This window comes from Dermacentor silvarum, chromosome 8 (genome assembly GCF_013339745.2).
Source record: "Dermacentor silvarum isolate Dsil-2018 chromosome 8, BIME_Dsil_1.4, whole genome shotgun sequence".
Lineage (NCBI taxonomy): Eukaryota > Metazoa > Arthropoda > Arachnida > Ixodida > Ixodidae > Dermacentor > Dermacentor silvarum.
Genome location: NC_051161.1, coordinates 135,871,011 through 135,886,928, shown reverse-complemented (window position 1 = coordinate 135,886,928; position 15,918 = coordinate 135,871,011). Strand labels below are relative to the sequence as shown.

At 47.8% G+C, this 15,918-nt stretch overlaps 1 protein-coding gene across 1 annotated transcript in view; it reads right to left on the bottom strand.

The window, feature by feature from the left end:
• Positions 1 to 12,008: 12,008 nt before the first annotated feature.
• The window catches only part of LOC119462441 (uncharacterized), a 32,882-nt gene continuing 28,972 nt past the window's right edge, over positions 12,009 to 15,918 (bottom strand). The window contains exon 3 of the mRNA XM_037723786.2: positions 12,009 to 12,255. Coding sequence (XP_037579714.1) covers positions 12,044 to 12,255 — 212 coding nt within the window. The 3' untranslated portion in view covers positions 12,009 to 12,043. The remainder of the gene's footprint in view (positions 12,256 to 15,918) is intronic.

The following is a 15,918-nucleotide window of genomic DNA, read 5'->3' as shown; positions in this document are numbered from 1 at the left end:
TCAAGCGGCCATTTATGTTTTGCCCTGCCTCAGACAGCGCTTCCTTTATGTTGAATCGGCCGCATCTGGCTGGCATTGATAAAATTGAGGAGGCGCTGCGTGAGACATGGACGCCATCTGGCAATACATCGGAAAACATGAGCTTGTGCAGAGGGTTTCCTTCCTCCATGGCAGAGGGCGCTCGTCGGCGCGCAGTCGGGGAAACACGAGCTTGTGCAGAAGGTTCCCTCCCTTCGTGGCAGACATCGTTCGTCGGCGCGCATAGCATGGCATTTTCAGCGCAGCTTAAAAACTAGGGTCTTTAGAGTTACGTATCTATGTATTTTCTATTAAAGGAACACACCTCCTAATATTTACCTAGTGATGTTGCGCCTGACATATGCGTAATATTTACTTTTTGATCGATAACGTTCACAAGTATGAACAGCCGTACCAGTTTAAGCAAGTGGTCCAACTTTGGCCGGGTGGCTCAATCGGTTGACAGACAGACAAACAGAAAGACAGACAGACAGACCAAATTTTCAGCGTTTAAGTTTCCCAAGAAAGACTATCATCTTTAAAAATTACATCGCGCAGCATAACGGATGTGAGGTGGACAAGAGGAGTGAGGCATGTGGTAGTGGGATGCGTAGATCTGCTGCCGACGCCGATCGCGTTTCCCCGCGTTCGCGCCAAACGCGTCTGGTGTCCGTTACTGCAGCGATGCCTTCAGGCGGCGGCTCGGCAGGTTTCGACCAGACAACTGGACACTAAATGCCTCTGAGAGACTGAAGCGAGAGCTATAGGGAAGCTGAAACCAAGCGTCGCAGAAGAGAACATCCAGAGTTTAGATTGAGGGAAGACGACAGTTCGCGTAGGCGAAGAAATGAAGATCCGGAGGCTTGTGAACGTGGTCGGTTGAATTCATCGCGATACTACGCAGAACATCGCGAAGAAATCCTGAGCACCAGGAAACTAAGTGTGTGGTTTGCTACTACATTACTAGGCTTTCCCCAGCTCCGCTGGTCGCCGGTGTTTGCGTAAGCAGAGCCACGCATAATTTTCACAGCGAAGCTGCATACCACTCGTTGGTCGTAAAATTTCGTGGCGTAAACACAAAACGCCAGGTTAACAATGGAAGCCAAACGGCAAATATTGCTGTGCAATCAGGCTTACAGCGGAGTATATATATATATATATATATATATATATATATATATATATGTATATATATATATATATACTTAGTGACGGCACCACGCTTGCATGTATAAAAGGGAGACCCGTCTAGCAAGTCATTCCGTTCATTCTAAGACTGCCATGGGTAGACCATGGAAATTAAAGACACCAGAAGCACAGCGTGAATACAATGCTCGACCATGTGTGGTGTTTGATACAGCTTCGCTGGACATTCACGTTCGCAGGGTGGGATGGCGGCCATTTTTTTAACCAGCGTCCGTGCCAGTATGAACAAGTGCCTGGGCATTATTCACCGTCAACTTCTACATCGACTATGTTGGGTCTAGTCGGCAGGGTGAGAGGCTTTGGCGGAGTCTTCGGCAATGCAGCGTCACCTCCGCGAGCTACATCATTTAGTTTTCCGGAGGTATGTGCCCAGGTAGGAACGACGGCGACGTGCGACGGGACTGGGGTGAGCTGGATAACAGCGGACGGGGCTGGTGACTGCTCGGCGACGATAAACGACGGCGCCATGTGGTCGTACTGTCGGTTGCGTGTAGGTTCGGCTCGGCTTGCGGCTGGAAATTGCGAAAACTACCGTCTGGACGAGAGCTGCTCGAGAACGGAATCGAGGGCCAGCGGTTGCGACAGTATTGTGCGACGTGACCAACGTGGCGACAACTGAAGCAAATACTGGCGTTCGCCACTCTGCCGTGTTGCGAGAACCTTGAGGTATCCATTAATTTTGGGTATGTACAGGACGTTCGGTTGGACGGAAACTGGCCACGGTGCAAACTGACTGAAAGCCGACATTGGCGACTTCTTGGCGCACCATAGCCTGAACAAGGGAAACCATTGTAGCTCACGTATGGTTGACAGGTGGGTATAAAGCCGACAAGTACAGAGGTGAGACACATGGTTTCCAGCTTACGGCGCACAGCTGCTCTGAAGGCTGCTGCTCTAGCGAAGGAGTGCCCTGTCGTTTTTCACAAGATGATGTTGCAGCCGTATTGCGAAGCCGTGCAAATGACTGATAGGTACGACGGCTTTTCACCTGCTCGAAACACTTGCACTTCGCGATGATGTCGTTCACCCAAGTACAGTTCTTACAAATCACTAGATTGAAGGCGTCATCGGCCATACGTTTTAGGACATGCTCGACTTTGTCAGACTCTGCCATTTCGGAGTCGGCCTTGCGGCTGAGTGCTAGGACGCCTTGTTTATAGGCGACGTAACCTTCAGTTACGTGATAACCCCTATCAAGAAAGGGGTCAGGCAAGGAGACACAATCTCTCCAATGCTATTCACTGCATGATTAGAAGAAGTATTCAAGCTCTTAGACTGGGAAGGATTAGGAGTGAGGATCGATGGCGAATATCTCAGCAACCTTCGGTTTGCAGATGACATTGTCCCATTGAGCAACAATGGAGAGGAATTACAACAAATGATTGAGGACCTTCATCGAGAAAGTGCAAGAATTGGGTTGAAGATGAATATGCAGAAGACAAAGATAATGTTCAATAGCCTGGCAAGGGAACAAGAATTCAGGATCGCCCGTCAGCCTCTAGAATCTGTAAAGGAATATGTTTATCTAGGTCAATTACTTACAGGGGACCCTGATCATGAGAAAGAAATTTACAGAAGAATAAAATTGGGTTGGAGTGCATACGGCAGACATTGCCAAATCCTGACTGGGAGCTTACCACTGTCGTTGAAAAGAAAAGTGTACGATCATTGCATTCTACCGGTGCTAACATACTGGGCAGAAACTTGGAGGTTAACAAAGAAGCTCGAGAACAAGTTAAGGACCGCACAAAGAGCAATGGAACGAAAAATCTTAGGAGTAACGTTAAGAGACAGGAAGAGAGCGGTGTGGATCAGAGAAGAAACGGGGGTAGACGATATTCTAGTTGACATTAAGCGGAAGAAATGGAGCTGGGCAGGCCATGTAATACGTAGGATGGATAACCGGTGGACCATTAGGGTTACAGAATGGATACCAAGAGAAGGGAAACGCAGTCGAGGACGGCAGAAAGTCAGGTGGGATGATGAGGTTAGGAAATTCGCAGGCGCAAGTTGGAATACGCTAGCGCAAGACAGGGGTAATTGGAGATCGCAGGGAGAAGCCTTCGTCCTGCAGTGGACATAAATATAGGCTGATGATGATGAACCTTCAGTGGACGTTTGAACACGTGATGCCAACTGTTTCTTGGCGATTTCCTTTCGACCCAACGCTTTTCCAAAGAGATCTCGCCGCTACTGCTTGCAAGTCTCCCAGTCACGGAGGTCTTCTTCGTGATTTTAAAATCATACACGCGCTGTTCCCGCCAAGTAAAAAAAAAGTTACACCATCTTCCCGCATGTTTTGATCATGCACAAAAGTTATTCAATCAATCTTCCCGTAGGGGAACCCTGAGTAGTATGCGAAGCAGCCGTGGGGTCCATTCAAGTTCCCATTACGCGAGCCATCGTTGCATCAGTAGCAGCTTTTCGGTGGCGTTGACGTTTCCTTTCGGCTTCGCGATCCCGAAGTTCGGGATCGGCGTGTCGCCGCTGCCGTTTCGTGCAGCGGCTCGAGCCCTCTTTTCCGCGGCGCTGTCCACGGCGCTGACGCTGGCGTTGACGCTGGCGCTGTCCGTGGCAGTCATCGCGGTGTTGCGGGAGGAGAATGATAGGAGCGGAGCGCGCGCGCGCGTCATTAACCGCGAGCTACAGTGGCGCCCCCCAGCGGAGTATGCAGCGCCCACCGTCGCGCCTCTAACCTAAGCTGCTTCACATTATCGCGCGCGGAGCTGCAGGTGTTGCCATTCGTTGCGCAATCCGTTGCGCAATTATATCCGGAGAAGACAGGAGCGTCGGAGAGGAGAGGAGGAATGCCGAGAGGAGATGAGATGAGACAAGGAGGGGGAGGAGGATGCGCAGTGCGGGTGTGGACGCCTCACGGCGGAGGGAGGGAGGGAGGGAGGGAGTGGCATAGCCCCGACCATAAGCTGCTTCGCATCTAAAAAACAGAGCCCTTCCACCCTGTGATGAGAGAAGTCCAGCGAAGCTGGCGCTCAGGTGGGATTTGGTATGTTGGCGTAGCAGGCCATATGTACACAGATTTACGTTCCGAAGAGGAGCCGTGGCAGTACGAGGTGCACGGCGAGCCCAGAAGCGGGAATTGGCGCGCTGCCAACGTGGAACCGCCGTTGCCGCTTTTCCCAGCCCGACAACAACATCGAGCGCCGACCCCGCTCCCCCCGACGAAGACCTCGCCCGCATCGAGCGCTGGCGCGTGCAACAGCGTCAATTGAACCGGCGCCGTCGAGCCAATGCCACCGAGGACGATCGAGCAAGAGAAGCTAAACGCAAGCGCGACGCATATCACCGCGGCGCCAAACCATCGGAACGCTTCCCTGGAGCGACCTTGAGGTTCCGGAGGGAGTTTATCGTGAACCCCTTCGGCGCCACGTGTGTCGTGTGTAACCGCCACAGACAACGGATACACACGATTGGTGGGTAGCAACAATGACGTTTTATTATAGTGCGGCTACGCCAATAGGCCGTTTGACATGGTGCGATTGGGGCGAAAAAAATCGTTCTGTCGCGCACGTCGCAGAGCGATTTTCTCTGGCAGCTTTCACATGCGTGTTTGACCGCGCGATTTCCGTAGCAGCGACGCCCAAGGTTGCTCCCTGCTCACAAAGTATCCATGCCTGCATCGTTAAATATTGTCTCGGTACACAGGCCCATATCGAGTGCTGCGTGCCGTAACTCCAGTTACGTATGAAATCGCCCCAGTCAGTACCAGTGCCTCGTCTGCCCCGCCTTCCACTGACGTTGTGCATGTAGCACGCCTAAAACCGTACTACCCTCCTGTTCCCACTGATATTTAGACGCACCGAGACGGTGCTTCTGCCGCCGGGGGATTATGCTGCATGCATATTACGTGTTTCTTCTGGACTATGCGAGCGGGCGCCTAGACGAAGAAGACGAACTGCGCTGGGCTCTCGAGCTATCGGCTGATCTGGCCAGCGCTGCAGCTATCTTTTGTAAATATACTTGTAAATAGTCTCCTGTACTTAATTCTTCGTTGGCGTAACAATATGAACAACATGGAAACTAGTCAAATATTACTATTTCATATTACTTTTTTGAACATAGAATAGTACACAATTTTTTAGCCTTTAAACGCGTTGAAACTGCGATCGCTTAGTCCGCAGTTGCGGCTAGTGAAAATGTTGCACAAACCGAATAAGCGTGCAGCGTGGTGGGGTGGTTTTGTTTTGTACACTCTAGTTGTGTTGTTGCGGTACGATGGAAGCCACAACTCTTCTCCTGCAGGAGTATTTGCCTCTCCAAAAGAAGAAGCTACTATTAACTGTGCAAGTGCCTGGCACAATTTGTAGCAATGAAGACGTTGACGACGGCGACGATCGTGAGGGTACGTGCCGTATGTTGAAGGCGGCGTCAGCTCCCGACCTGGATAGCATGCAGCTTCTCCTTTTAAATGAATTGTACGAGCTGGAAAAACAATTGTTGATGAAGCTCCTGAGCCGCAGGCAGTGGTGGGTACGCTCTGTTAAAACATCATTGAAACTGGTGCGCGACATTGCTCCGCTGAGCTTCCAACACGCGGTAAAACAGGAAAGTGCCTATTTCGACGGCGCTTGCTGTTACATCACCTTGCTCCGCCCACATCGCGCCGATCGCTGCGACTCAGCGACGGAAATTCCAACATGTTGGAATCCCGTCGTGGAGAGCCTGCGACGTCGCGGCGGTCGCTGAGCGACGGAATTCGCTGTGTCGCTGTGTGGAAATCGCGCATTGTGAAACGGCCTAATCACGGCGCAGGCTCTACGGCGCCGCACAGGTGGCCGCCGAAGAGCGCGCGGCATTGCGCAATGTCAGAGGGGAGAGAGACGCCGCGAGTAGTGAGGCGTATACATCACTCGGGAAAGAGGCGGCGGCGGTGGATAGGAGTATAAAGTGTTTACGCTCGGTCTGAGACGATCCGCCAGAACTTAGCCATGAACAGCTTCGCTGTAAAAATTATGTTTATCAGCAGCACTGTGGGATCCCATTTGTTGTGACTGCTCACCTGCTCATAGCTAGATCTCCAGCCAGTCGTCGACGTCGGTGCCGCAGAAGGTTCCTGGATCACGCGGATTCGTGAGTATGACATTCAACGCAGTCGACTAAGGCGTTGCCGAACCAGGCACCGTCTCCTGCGACATCGGTGAAAAAAAAATAGCTGTGGCTCAACTCAGTTATGCCTGGGTGTGCGTAGCGAGAGGTACGATTAATGTTTTTGATTAGCTTGGTGTTTCATTCCGGCGTTGATCCGCGGCCCTGGCACGAGATGCCGAACTAGACGACGAACCATGCTCAACCGAATGGACTCGCCTCGCCGATTCGTACTTACGACGCTTCTCGAGGTGTGGGGCTCGTTCTTCTTCCGTGTCCTCGGCTCGCTGCCTCCTCTTGGATTCGTTCCGACGACGAAGCCTGGCTTCATTCAGTCTCTCCCACTAACTTTCCACATCTGCCGACAAATCCCACTGAGCCGCCCCTTATTATATACGATGCAAAGAAGGCTCCAGCGGCGATTCAACGCCGATGCAACGCCGGCGGTTGCTAGGCAACCGCTCAACTGACGTCATGCGAGATGGCGCGGCGAGCGGTGCTGCCTATAGGGTGCCTCGATGCCAGCGCCGCCGTTCAGGGTGGTGCCATCCTTTGACCGCACCCGCGCCGCCGCTTTCTCGCTGCGACGCCATCTTGAGTCACAGCGAGCGGTTGCGAGTGCTTGGTGCCGGTGCTTAGTTCGAAACACAGTGCGCGCGGATGCTTCGCTGACGCTTCTACTTGCTGGACAGTGTTCAGCCGCATGAATGACAAGCTTGTCAAGTGCATCGAGTCGACATGACGGGCTGTTGTGTTCCCAAGTGCACCGGATCAACGCGTAAAGGGCTTCGTTGTTTACGCTTCCCCCGGGACCCAGAGCGAAGGAAGAGATGGGAAGCCCAAGTAAAGCGGTATCACTGGAAGGCAACGGATAGCTCCTACATTTGCGAGGTAAGTGTCAAGAAAGTTTAGACTATCGCATCGTGTTTTTCATAAATAAGAAAGTATTCTCTGATCCTCGCTCACGTACCTACGTTCTATCACGAACTAAGCACTGCACCGATGCTGAGTAGCCTATGGTTTGCGAGCGCGCGTCGCATAGGCTTTTGCCGTTTTGATCAGCGCAGTCTATGCGAGTAGTACCCTTATTTTAAGAACTGACGAAAATGCTTCGCCGCGAAATAGCCTTACATTAGCTACAAATCGTCATGTAAACCACCTATTTTACTTTTTCACGGGAAGCACAAATCGTGTGTCTCTTGTTTCTTCTTTTTTTCCTCAGTTTCTTTTTTCGCTACTGGTTATTTGAGACTAAAGAACGCAGTGCTTCTTCTGGGTAGAGCGGCTGTTGTGTACGTGGCAAGCGAAGCATTGTGATTTTCTCTATTCTCAGCAGATATGTTGCGGATCTCAGGTTGTTACGTTTAGTTGATTTTTTAGACGAATATATTTGTAGCGTGGTGCTCGTAAGCCGATGGTCATTTGTGCTCATTCCCGATCGTAGTGGGTACTGTGACGGTCTTTAAATGCCTGTCCACGGTATGCCCAGGTGTAGTAGAGTTAAGGGGCATCATGGGACCAAAATGTTTCGGCGCTTTCTGGCATGGTGTCTGTTGTAGCCTGTGCATTTCTTCGAAACGTGTGAAGCGAGGTAATACAGCATTACTTCTGCGAAAATTTATTTTTAAGCACTGTAATGGGTTCTCTAGCTGTATTTACAAAGCAACTTTTCATATCAATAATCACTTTTGTTGTTTTACTTGTACTTAGAAACACTTTGAAGAAGACCAGTACGAGGGAAATCGACAGGATGGGCGCCGTCTGTTAAAGTCAACAGCCTTACATCATCATGGACTATATTTTCGAAGTGAAAAACATTGCTAATCTGTATTTGACTGTCTTAGTTTCATTTACGGTTTTTGTACGCGATATGTATGCAGTGTCGTTTATTTTTTCAGTGTAGTTATCAGCGTTCTACTGGTTCTGTACTCGCCATCGATGTGCTTGGCTGATGCGACGTATTCGATGGTAGCTGATGTATTCTGGCTGGATATCTTGATTAATATTACCCGCGGTTGCGTTTTCTTGTTTGCATTCTTGTTTTCGATTTATATTGTGTGTAATAAGGTTGATGTACTCACTTGAACCCCCCCCCCCCCATGTAATGAATAAATTTTTAAAAAACTCTCACTATCCCGAATTGTGTGTCGAGCCTACCTTGCGATTTTTTTTATCTCGTCTTTCAACATAACCTTCAGGGCCACACAGTACATATAATTTTTCATGTACATATCTCTTTCATGATTGATTGTACTAGACATTATAAGTAAATGTATTTTGTGCATCGCTTGGTTTCTTGTGTGTACTAGGCAAGATTGACACAGACAAGTTACGTTACATGTTTCTCTACAGCACTAACTAAACCTTATTTTCACATCGCAGTTATTTTTACACCACCTTAATCCTGTCAGCACGCAGTTTTGTGGGCAAAAAACGCAAACTTGCGCGTAGATATCGTCAAATAATTGCAACGAACGCGAAGAGCACGCGCAACGCAAGGGAAACTAACCGCCGTGCGCGAGTGGCTGGCTACGGTAAAGGAGGTGTGACGTGTAAACCAAAATACAACAGCGAAAAAGAAAAACTTCCACACACAGGGGGTCGCAAACCTTATATACCAAGCATCGAAGCGCAAAAAATAAATAGTGCGTATTTCAAACATACACACGGCATGTTAAATGTAAATTGAATTCAATTTCAATTGAATTCAAGGCAACTTGGGGCATGTTCCCGGCGCCATATATTTACGTCTTAGATCTTCGACGAGTTAACGGCTATTGGTTATAAAGATGTGCAGATGCGATACCGATAAAAAATCCTCATCAAGGCAAAGCACTTAGAAGTGCGCCGCGAGTAACACTATTTATGAACGCAAGCGTACCTGAGTCTCAGCTCGTGTGACTCAATATGGCGGCGCCAGCGGGGTTGTCTCCACCCTGGACGGCGGCGCTGGGCATCGAGGCACCCTAGTGAGCCGTTGCTAGGCAACGGCTCAGCTCGCCGTGCGGCCACCGACCACAGCGAAACGGCGACAATGTGGCCAATGTAGCTCTCGCTACAAAACCGAAGCGGCGACCCCTGCGAACCTCCGATATCAGTCGTTACCCCGCAGCTCCACTAAATGTGACGAAGAGCAAGCGCCGTGCACAAACGTATATACAACTATTTACATGGGGAAAAGTTAGCTGTAAACGCGCAGGCTGGTACAGAGGTCACAGCTCCAGTAGACAGTCTACCACTTCTTCGTCTCTCTTGCTTGCACGGTACTGTCCGAATGCACCGTAACAATATGACATAAATGCAATACATGCGTACCATGACATGAATGCAATGAATTGCATAACATGTCATGGATGTCATGTCATGCATGACATACATGCATACATGTACAGGACGGCAGAAAACTATAGATGGGTTGATGAAGTTAGTAAATTTGCAGGCGCAAGTTGGAATCAGCTAGCGCAAGACAGGCGTAATTGGGGATCAAAGGGAGAAGGCTTCATCCTGCAGTGGACATAACTATAGGCTGATGATGATGATGATGTCGTGTCATTATTGTCATGTCATGCACATGTTTTATTGCGATAGCAATTATATGGACACTCAAAAGCAGACTTCTGCCGTCGCCGTCGCCGTGAGGTTCCGTATGACGTCATTTGGAGAAGAAATCGTCGCCGGATAGGATAAGTGGTTCTTGAGGGAAAGGGAAAGGTTGACGCTATCTTCTGCAGCCCTTGAGGGAGCACGGCTCAGCGCCAACGGGGAGGGGTAAGTGGGAGCGCCGAACGCTGTATGTGCGAGTGAAAGGGCGCGAGGGGCGCGTCTTTCACGGGGAGTGAACGCACGGCGGAGAACAAACGCGCGTTCTGCGCCGTGCTCGCTTAAGGGCTGCAGAAGTAGGCGTCTCTGTTCGCCTTCACAATCACCATGTATGTAGAGTACAGTGTACTAGAATCTTCTAGTACACTGTAATGTAGAGCAAACGCGCCTTCTTCCGACGAGCGAGAGGCCGTGGTGGAGGGGGAGGGAAGGGAGGCGACGTTTAGCTGCGGCACGCAGTGCCTATTTATATCAGAGGCTCCGGCAACAGTCACCAACGCCGCACGCATTTTGAGCGAACGCGGGCAAAACGCGGATGGCGTCGACAACAGTTCTGCGTGTTGCCGATGCTGCTGCATGTCCAAGTTTATACAGCTGATAAAGCTAATATCATTACTCCGTATAGCTCTCTACAAGTTTGCTATCGCAATTGATGCTTCACCTTTCAGGTGAAACTGCGACAACTTTTTCTTCGCACATATGCTAGCACATATCTAGGTAAAGAAGTGACCACGCTGCCATCAACTCGTGTCACTCACGTCATTCATGGCAAACACGAAATGACGGGTCATGTCATTCATGTGATGCATGTCATGTCATTTTAATCATGTAATGAATGTCCTCATACATACAATGTGAAAGATTTTGGAGGACGCTTAAGCTTCGCTTGTAAGAGTGGAACGCGATAGCAGTCAAAGATCCCTGACTGCTTCTCACGCTTCCCGACAACTGCTGCTTAAGCAACCGTAATTGTTACCGGAAAACACTGGCGGCGAACGCTATGCACCAAGGCGAGCTTTTTTGGTAAAAACGCGGCCTATGGCGTTGGGCGATCCCGGACATATTGCACAGCCGCACCAAAAATGTGCACAGCCGCACCTTTCTTACTCATTTCGCACCTCCATGCCGCTCGGTCTCATTAGTTCCATCGTTCGATGAAATCATGCGATCGTCGTTACCGTCGTTGTGAACTTGCTGTTGTCGTTGCACATACGCACTCTCGCGGTAATTCTAGTTCACTGTACTCAGACCACACTAGCAAATTTATGTTTCACCTAACACATTGCTCAACCTCTGCGGAACCCCAAACAATGCTGCATAGCCAGCTGCCTGCAAAATGCGTCGCATAATTTTGACTTCAGTGCTCCGCCTTCACTCTACTTACAGCAATAAGTTATGTACCCAATCATTCTCTTTGTTCAAGAAGTTATCAAGTATTTTATTTCATTTATTTACACAATACTGCAGGCAGCAATATTGCCTGCAGTATTGTTGAAAGCGCGCGTCCCTCACGCGCATTCACTCGCACATACAGCATACGGCCAATGAGAGTTTTTCTTTTTCTACATCCGGACGCGACCATCGAAGACTGAGCCCTTTAACATCTTCGCTGTAAAAATGTCAACCTGGAGATCTTACGGCGAATGTGGAGCGGATCCTGTCCAAGTTGGCCTAACATGCCAGAAACGGATGATGATGTTTTGTAATCGGAGCAAATAAACCGTGCAACCAGGCGGCGAATTCGTTCAAGTTTATCAATTTCCTTATTAATGAACAGGTCCCACGCTATGGAAGCATACTCTAGGACTGGGCGTGCGAGGGAACGATAAGCTTGCAGCTTGACAGATGAAGGTGGCTTCTTTAGCTTTCTACATAGAAAGCGTTTTAATGCTTTGTTGCATATGTTGTTAATATGGGTGTCCCATTTGCAGTTACTGCTAATTGTTACACCTGAGTATTTAACGGAGGTAATAAATAATAACAATAATAAATATTGCAAGAATAAAGAATTTTGTGCGTAGTAGGTTGAGCAAGAACAATAATAAACTCTTGCGAACTAATAATTATGCTCAAAGTGAATATGCAGCTCAATTAGGTCAACTCCCTGTAAACTTTATTAGTACCGTACTTCCTTCTCAACCCACGTTTTGTATCTAGTCATCATCGCATTCATTATATCCATCTTGAGATCCCACCTCATTATCTTCTTTAGTTTATCCCATGTATTTTCTGGGAGGTCGTTCGTCTTGAACATGTCAAGCTGCATCAAATGAGGCTTTGTACTCATATCCAGCACAAAATCTGAAGGCGTTGTGCTAGTGTAACGACCTGTAACAGAAATACATGTCAAATTGTCCATACGGGCTTCGCACGGCGCACTTTCGAAAACACTCTATTTCGATCCGGATAAAATTTCTCGGTTGCTATTGGCTTATTTTCACAAGCTGTTTGTTGGAACCTCTCGCGATCGAGAAGTTCGATCCGGATCTAGCTCTATTGCGTTCGAATGTATACGTTGCGTAACACCACTATTACTGTGCAGTCATGTCAAGCACTAAATGTGAAAGTGTGGTACTACTCGTACAAGAAAGATACCCATTTCAAATGTGTGCCTTCTTTTCAATATTCTTCCTTACAAGAACGCACAAGCGTCGTATTGTAGCATAAAATAGTCCTTAATGATATGAAGCAAAGTTGTATAGAAGGCCACTTCAAAATATTGATACGTTACCTCATCGAGAAGACATATTCAGTGCCATGTTTGCTGGAATCAGATTGTTCTCAGCGGCAAGTCGATATAATAATACATGGTGATAAAACGTATGTGTGCTTTCTTGATTGTATAGCAATTGAAATTTCACATAGGTGAATTAAACACGCTTTTGTGATCTTCTGTGCCAACCAAAAAATTGTTTTCATTGCGCAACATTTGCAAAGGTCATTCTTGAATCAGTCCACGTCGCTTCTCTCCATAACACGTCGTCGCCTCTGCTTGTCGAAGTTAGCCAGCGCTTCTCCTCGGTGACCAACTTAGTCTAACGCCATCGTATAATGTTTTCAGATAATTTCAATTCCGTTTTCAAGTGGGCGCGACAGACTACTTCAATATTAAAACCGCAGGGCAAAATCCAACTACCCTCAATCACAACCTCAAATTTTTTGTCGTGTTATGGCTTACGTATTTAGTTTTGTAAATGAAATAATCTGTGGCTAGGAAACCGGTCCTTTGATTGAAAATGATGACACTGAGATTCCATGGACCGCGGATGGCTCCTCAGCCACCATGGGCCTATATCTCTCAACGTACGTAGTTTATATTTTTAATATGCATGTCCGACCACGTTACGACACTATTTAGGCATTTAGGCACAATATAGCCCAGATTGTCTGCACTTGAGCTTCTCGCATTGAAAAATGTTGTTTGCTAAAAGCAATAGATTGCGCAATAACGGATTTCACACCGTTCAAACGAGGCGAAACCTACTATGACAGAAATTCTTGTACTCAGGAATAAACCTTAAGCTTTCTTTAGATCCTAGTCCATACATCACTCTTTCTGCATCCAGAAAAGCCCGTCATACCCACACTCTTACTCTCTCTCCTTACCTTCCGAGGAGAAACCTGTTTAGGTATTGCATTTTTCCTCGAACTACACAAGAAAGGAATGGCATACTTCTTCATTATCTTAACTCTCCTGAATCACTTCAAACTCACGTTCTAAATAGTTCGTTATAGTTAAAATTGCTGATTTGTTTTTTATTTATTTTCTTAAGGATCGATGTTTATTCTTGCAATGGTATTAGGCGTTATTCCTTTTGTTTACATATTTACCAGTGTAGCTGGCCCGTCTTGCATTGGCCACAATGCCTGCAGTGTGATGTGTATGAAATAAATAAAGTATATAAAGTGACACATTGTTTATTTCACCTATCGTCACAAATGTTTCTTATATATTGTTACAACTGCCTAATTGAATATGCCATTACAGATTTCAGTACATCCTTCAGAGTCTTTCCTTAACGCGAATTCCACGCCCGCTGAGCTTCTTGGTGGAATGAAGGAGCGTGTATTCATTGCGGGAGACATCTAACAATCTGGGAGTAGTTGAGCGCACCTAGGCAACACCACCTGGACAGCACAAGTCCTGTTCACACCAATGCTACTTAGCCCGACAGCCATAGAATCTAACGGGATGCTCCCGAGTAAGCTTTGGTGATTTTAACGTCACCGCTTTCGTCACGCCAGCCTTGGTCACCGCTTCACCGATCACCGCTTTCGTGACGCTAGCCTTTCGTCATGCCAGCCAATGGAAATTTCGGGCCATTTAGCATGACGTCATTGATCGGAGTGAACAGGCCTGCCTTTTGTTACCGAAGTGCTGTTGGTCTAGGCTGCAAAGAGTTTCTACAGTCAACATTCGTTCACGATTTATTTTGCTCCTCGTCATTGCGCATCACACTTTCGTCCCACCGCTATCTCCACAATACTCGAAAATGAGCATAATTAAAGAACACGAGTGCCCTTCAATGCCCTCATTCACTGAAGCAGCTCCGGAGCCTCGCATGCAACGACACCCTATGGCAGTTGGGCAAAACATTTTTATGCGTACCATTATATGATGGAGCGGGCCTAATTTCGTGTGAAGCTTGGAATCCCCTTTCAAAGCGCGAGACTGCGCAGTTTAAACTTATTAAAGTCGATAGTCTTTCTTGGGCTACTTAACGCGAAAAACTTTGTCTGTCTGCCTGCATGTCTGCCACTCGATTCAAACTCCCGGCCAACACCAATCAGTTAAAAACATGCCTGAACACGAAGTATATATACCCCAAACTGTTTCGAGCTACTAGCGTTGGTGATACGGGGTCATGCACGTCAACATTATACAGCGCAAAGGCAACCTCAGGCCTATTTGAATCAAAATATATGTACAGAAGAAGTATTCAAGCTCTTAGACTGGGCAGGAGTAGGAGTGAGGATCGAGTCGAAATCTCAGCCACCTTCGGTTTGCAGATGACATTGTCCTATTGAGCAACAATGGAGAGGATTACAACAAATGATTGAGGACCTTCATCGAGAAGTGCAAGAATTGGGGTGTAAGAGAATATGCAGAAGACAAGATATGTTCATAGCCTGGCAAGGGAACAGAATTCAGGATCGCCCGTCAGCCTCTAGAATCTGTAAAGGAATATGTTTATCTAGGTCAATTACTCACAGGGGACCTGATCATGAGAAAGAAATTACAGAAGAATAAATTGGGTTGGAGTGCATACGGCAGGCATTGCCCAATCCGACTGGGAGTTACCACGTCGTTGAAAAGAAAAATGTACAATCATTGCATTCTACCGGTGCTAACATACGGGGCAGAAACTTGGAGGTAACCAAGAAGCTCGAGAACAGTTAAGGACGCACAAAGAGCAATGGAACGAAAAATCTTAGGAGTAACGTTAGAGACAGGAAGAGAGCGGTGTGGATGAGAGAACAAACGGGGGTAGACGATATTCTAGTTGACATTAAGCGGAAGAAATGGAGCTGGGCAGGCCATGTAATACGTAGGATGGTAACCGGTGGACCATTGGGTTCAGAATGGATACCAAGAGAAGGGAAGCGCAGTCGAGGACGGCAGAAAGTCAGGTGGGATGATGAGGTTAGGAAATTCGCAGGCGCAAGGTGGAATACGCTAGCGCAAGACAGGGGTAATGGAGATCGCAGGGAGAGGCCTTCGTCCGCAGTGGACATAAATATAGGTGATGATGATGATGATGATATGTACATAAGCGTGATCCGCAGGTTCATTTATTAATACACATTGGACTAGTTTTACGTTAGTAAATGAAAATCAACGTGTTAGAAATGGTGTGTCGAAGATACGCTACGCGTTAAAACAAGCCGACCGAAGCCTCGGCTTTGTTGCGGCTTTAAGCCAACAGTAATAAAAGGTCCCATAGATGGCGCGAGAGCAGGGCGATGCGGGCAATTTAATCAAATTCAGCA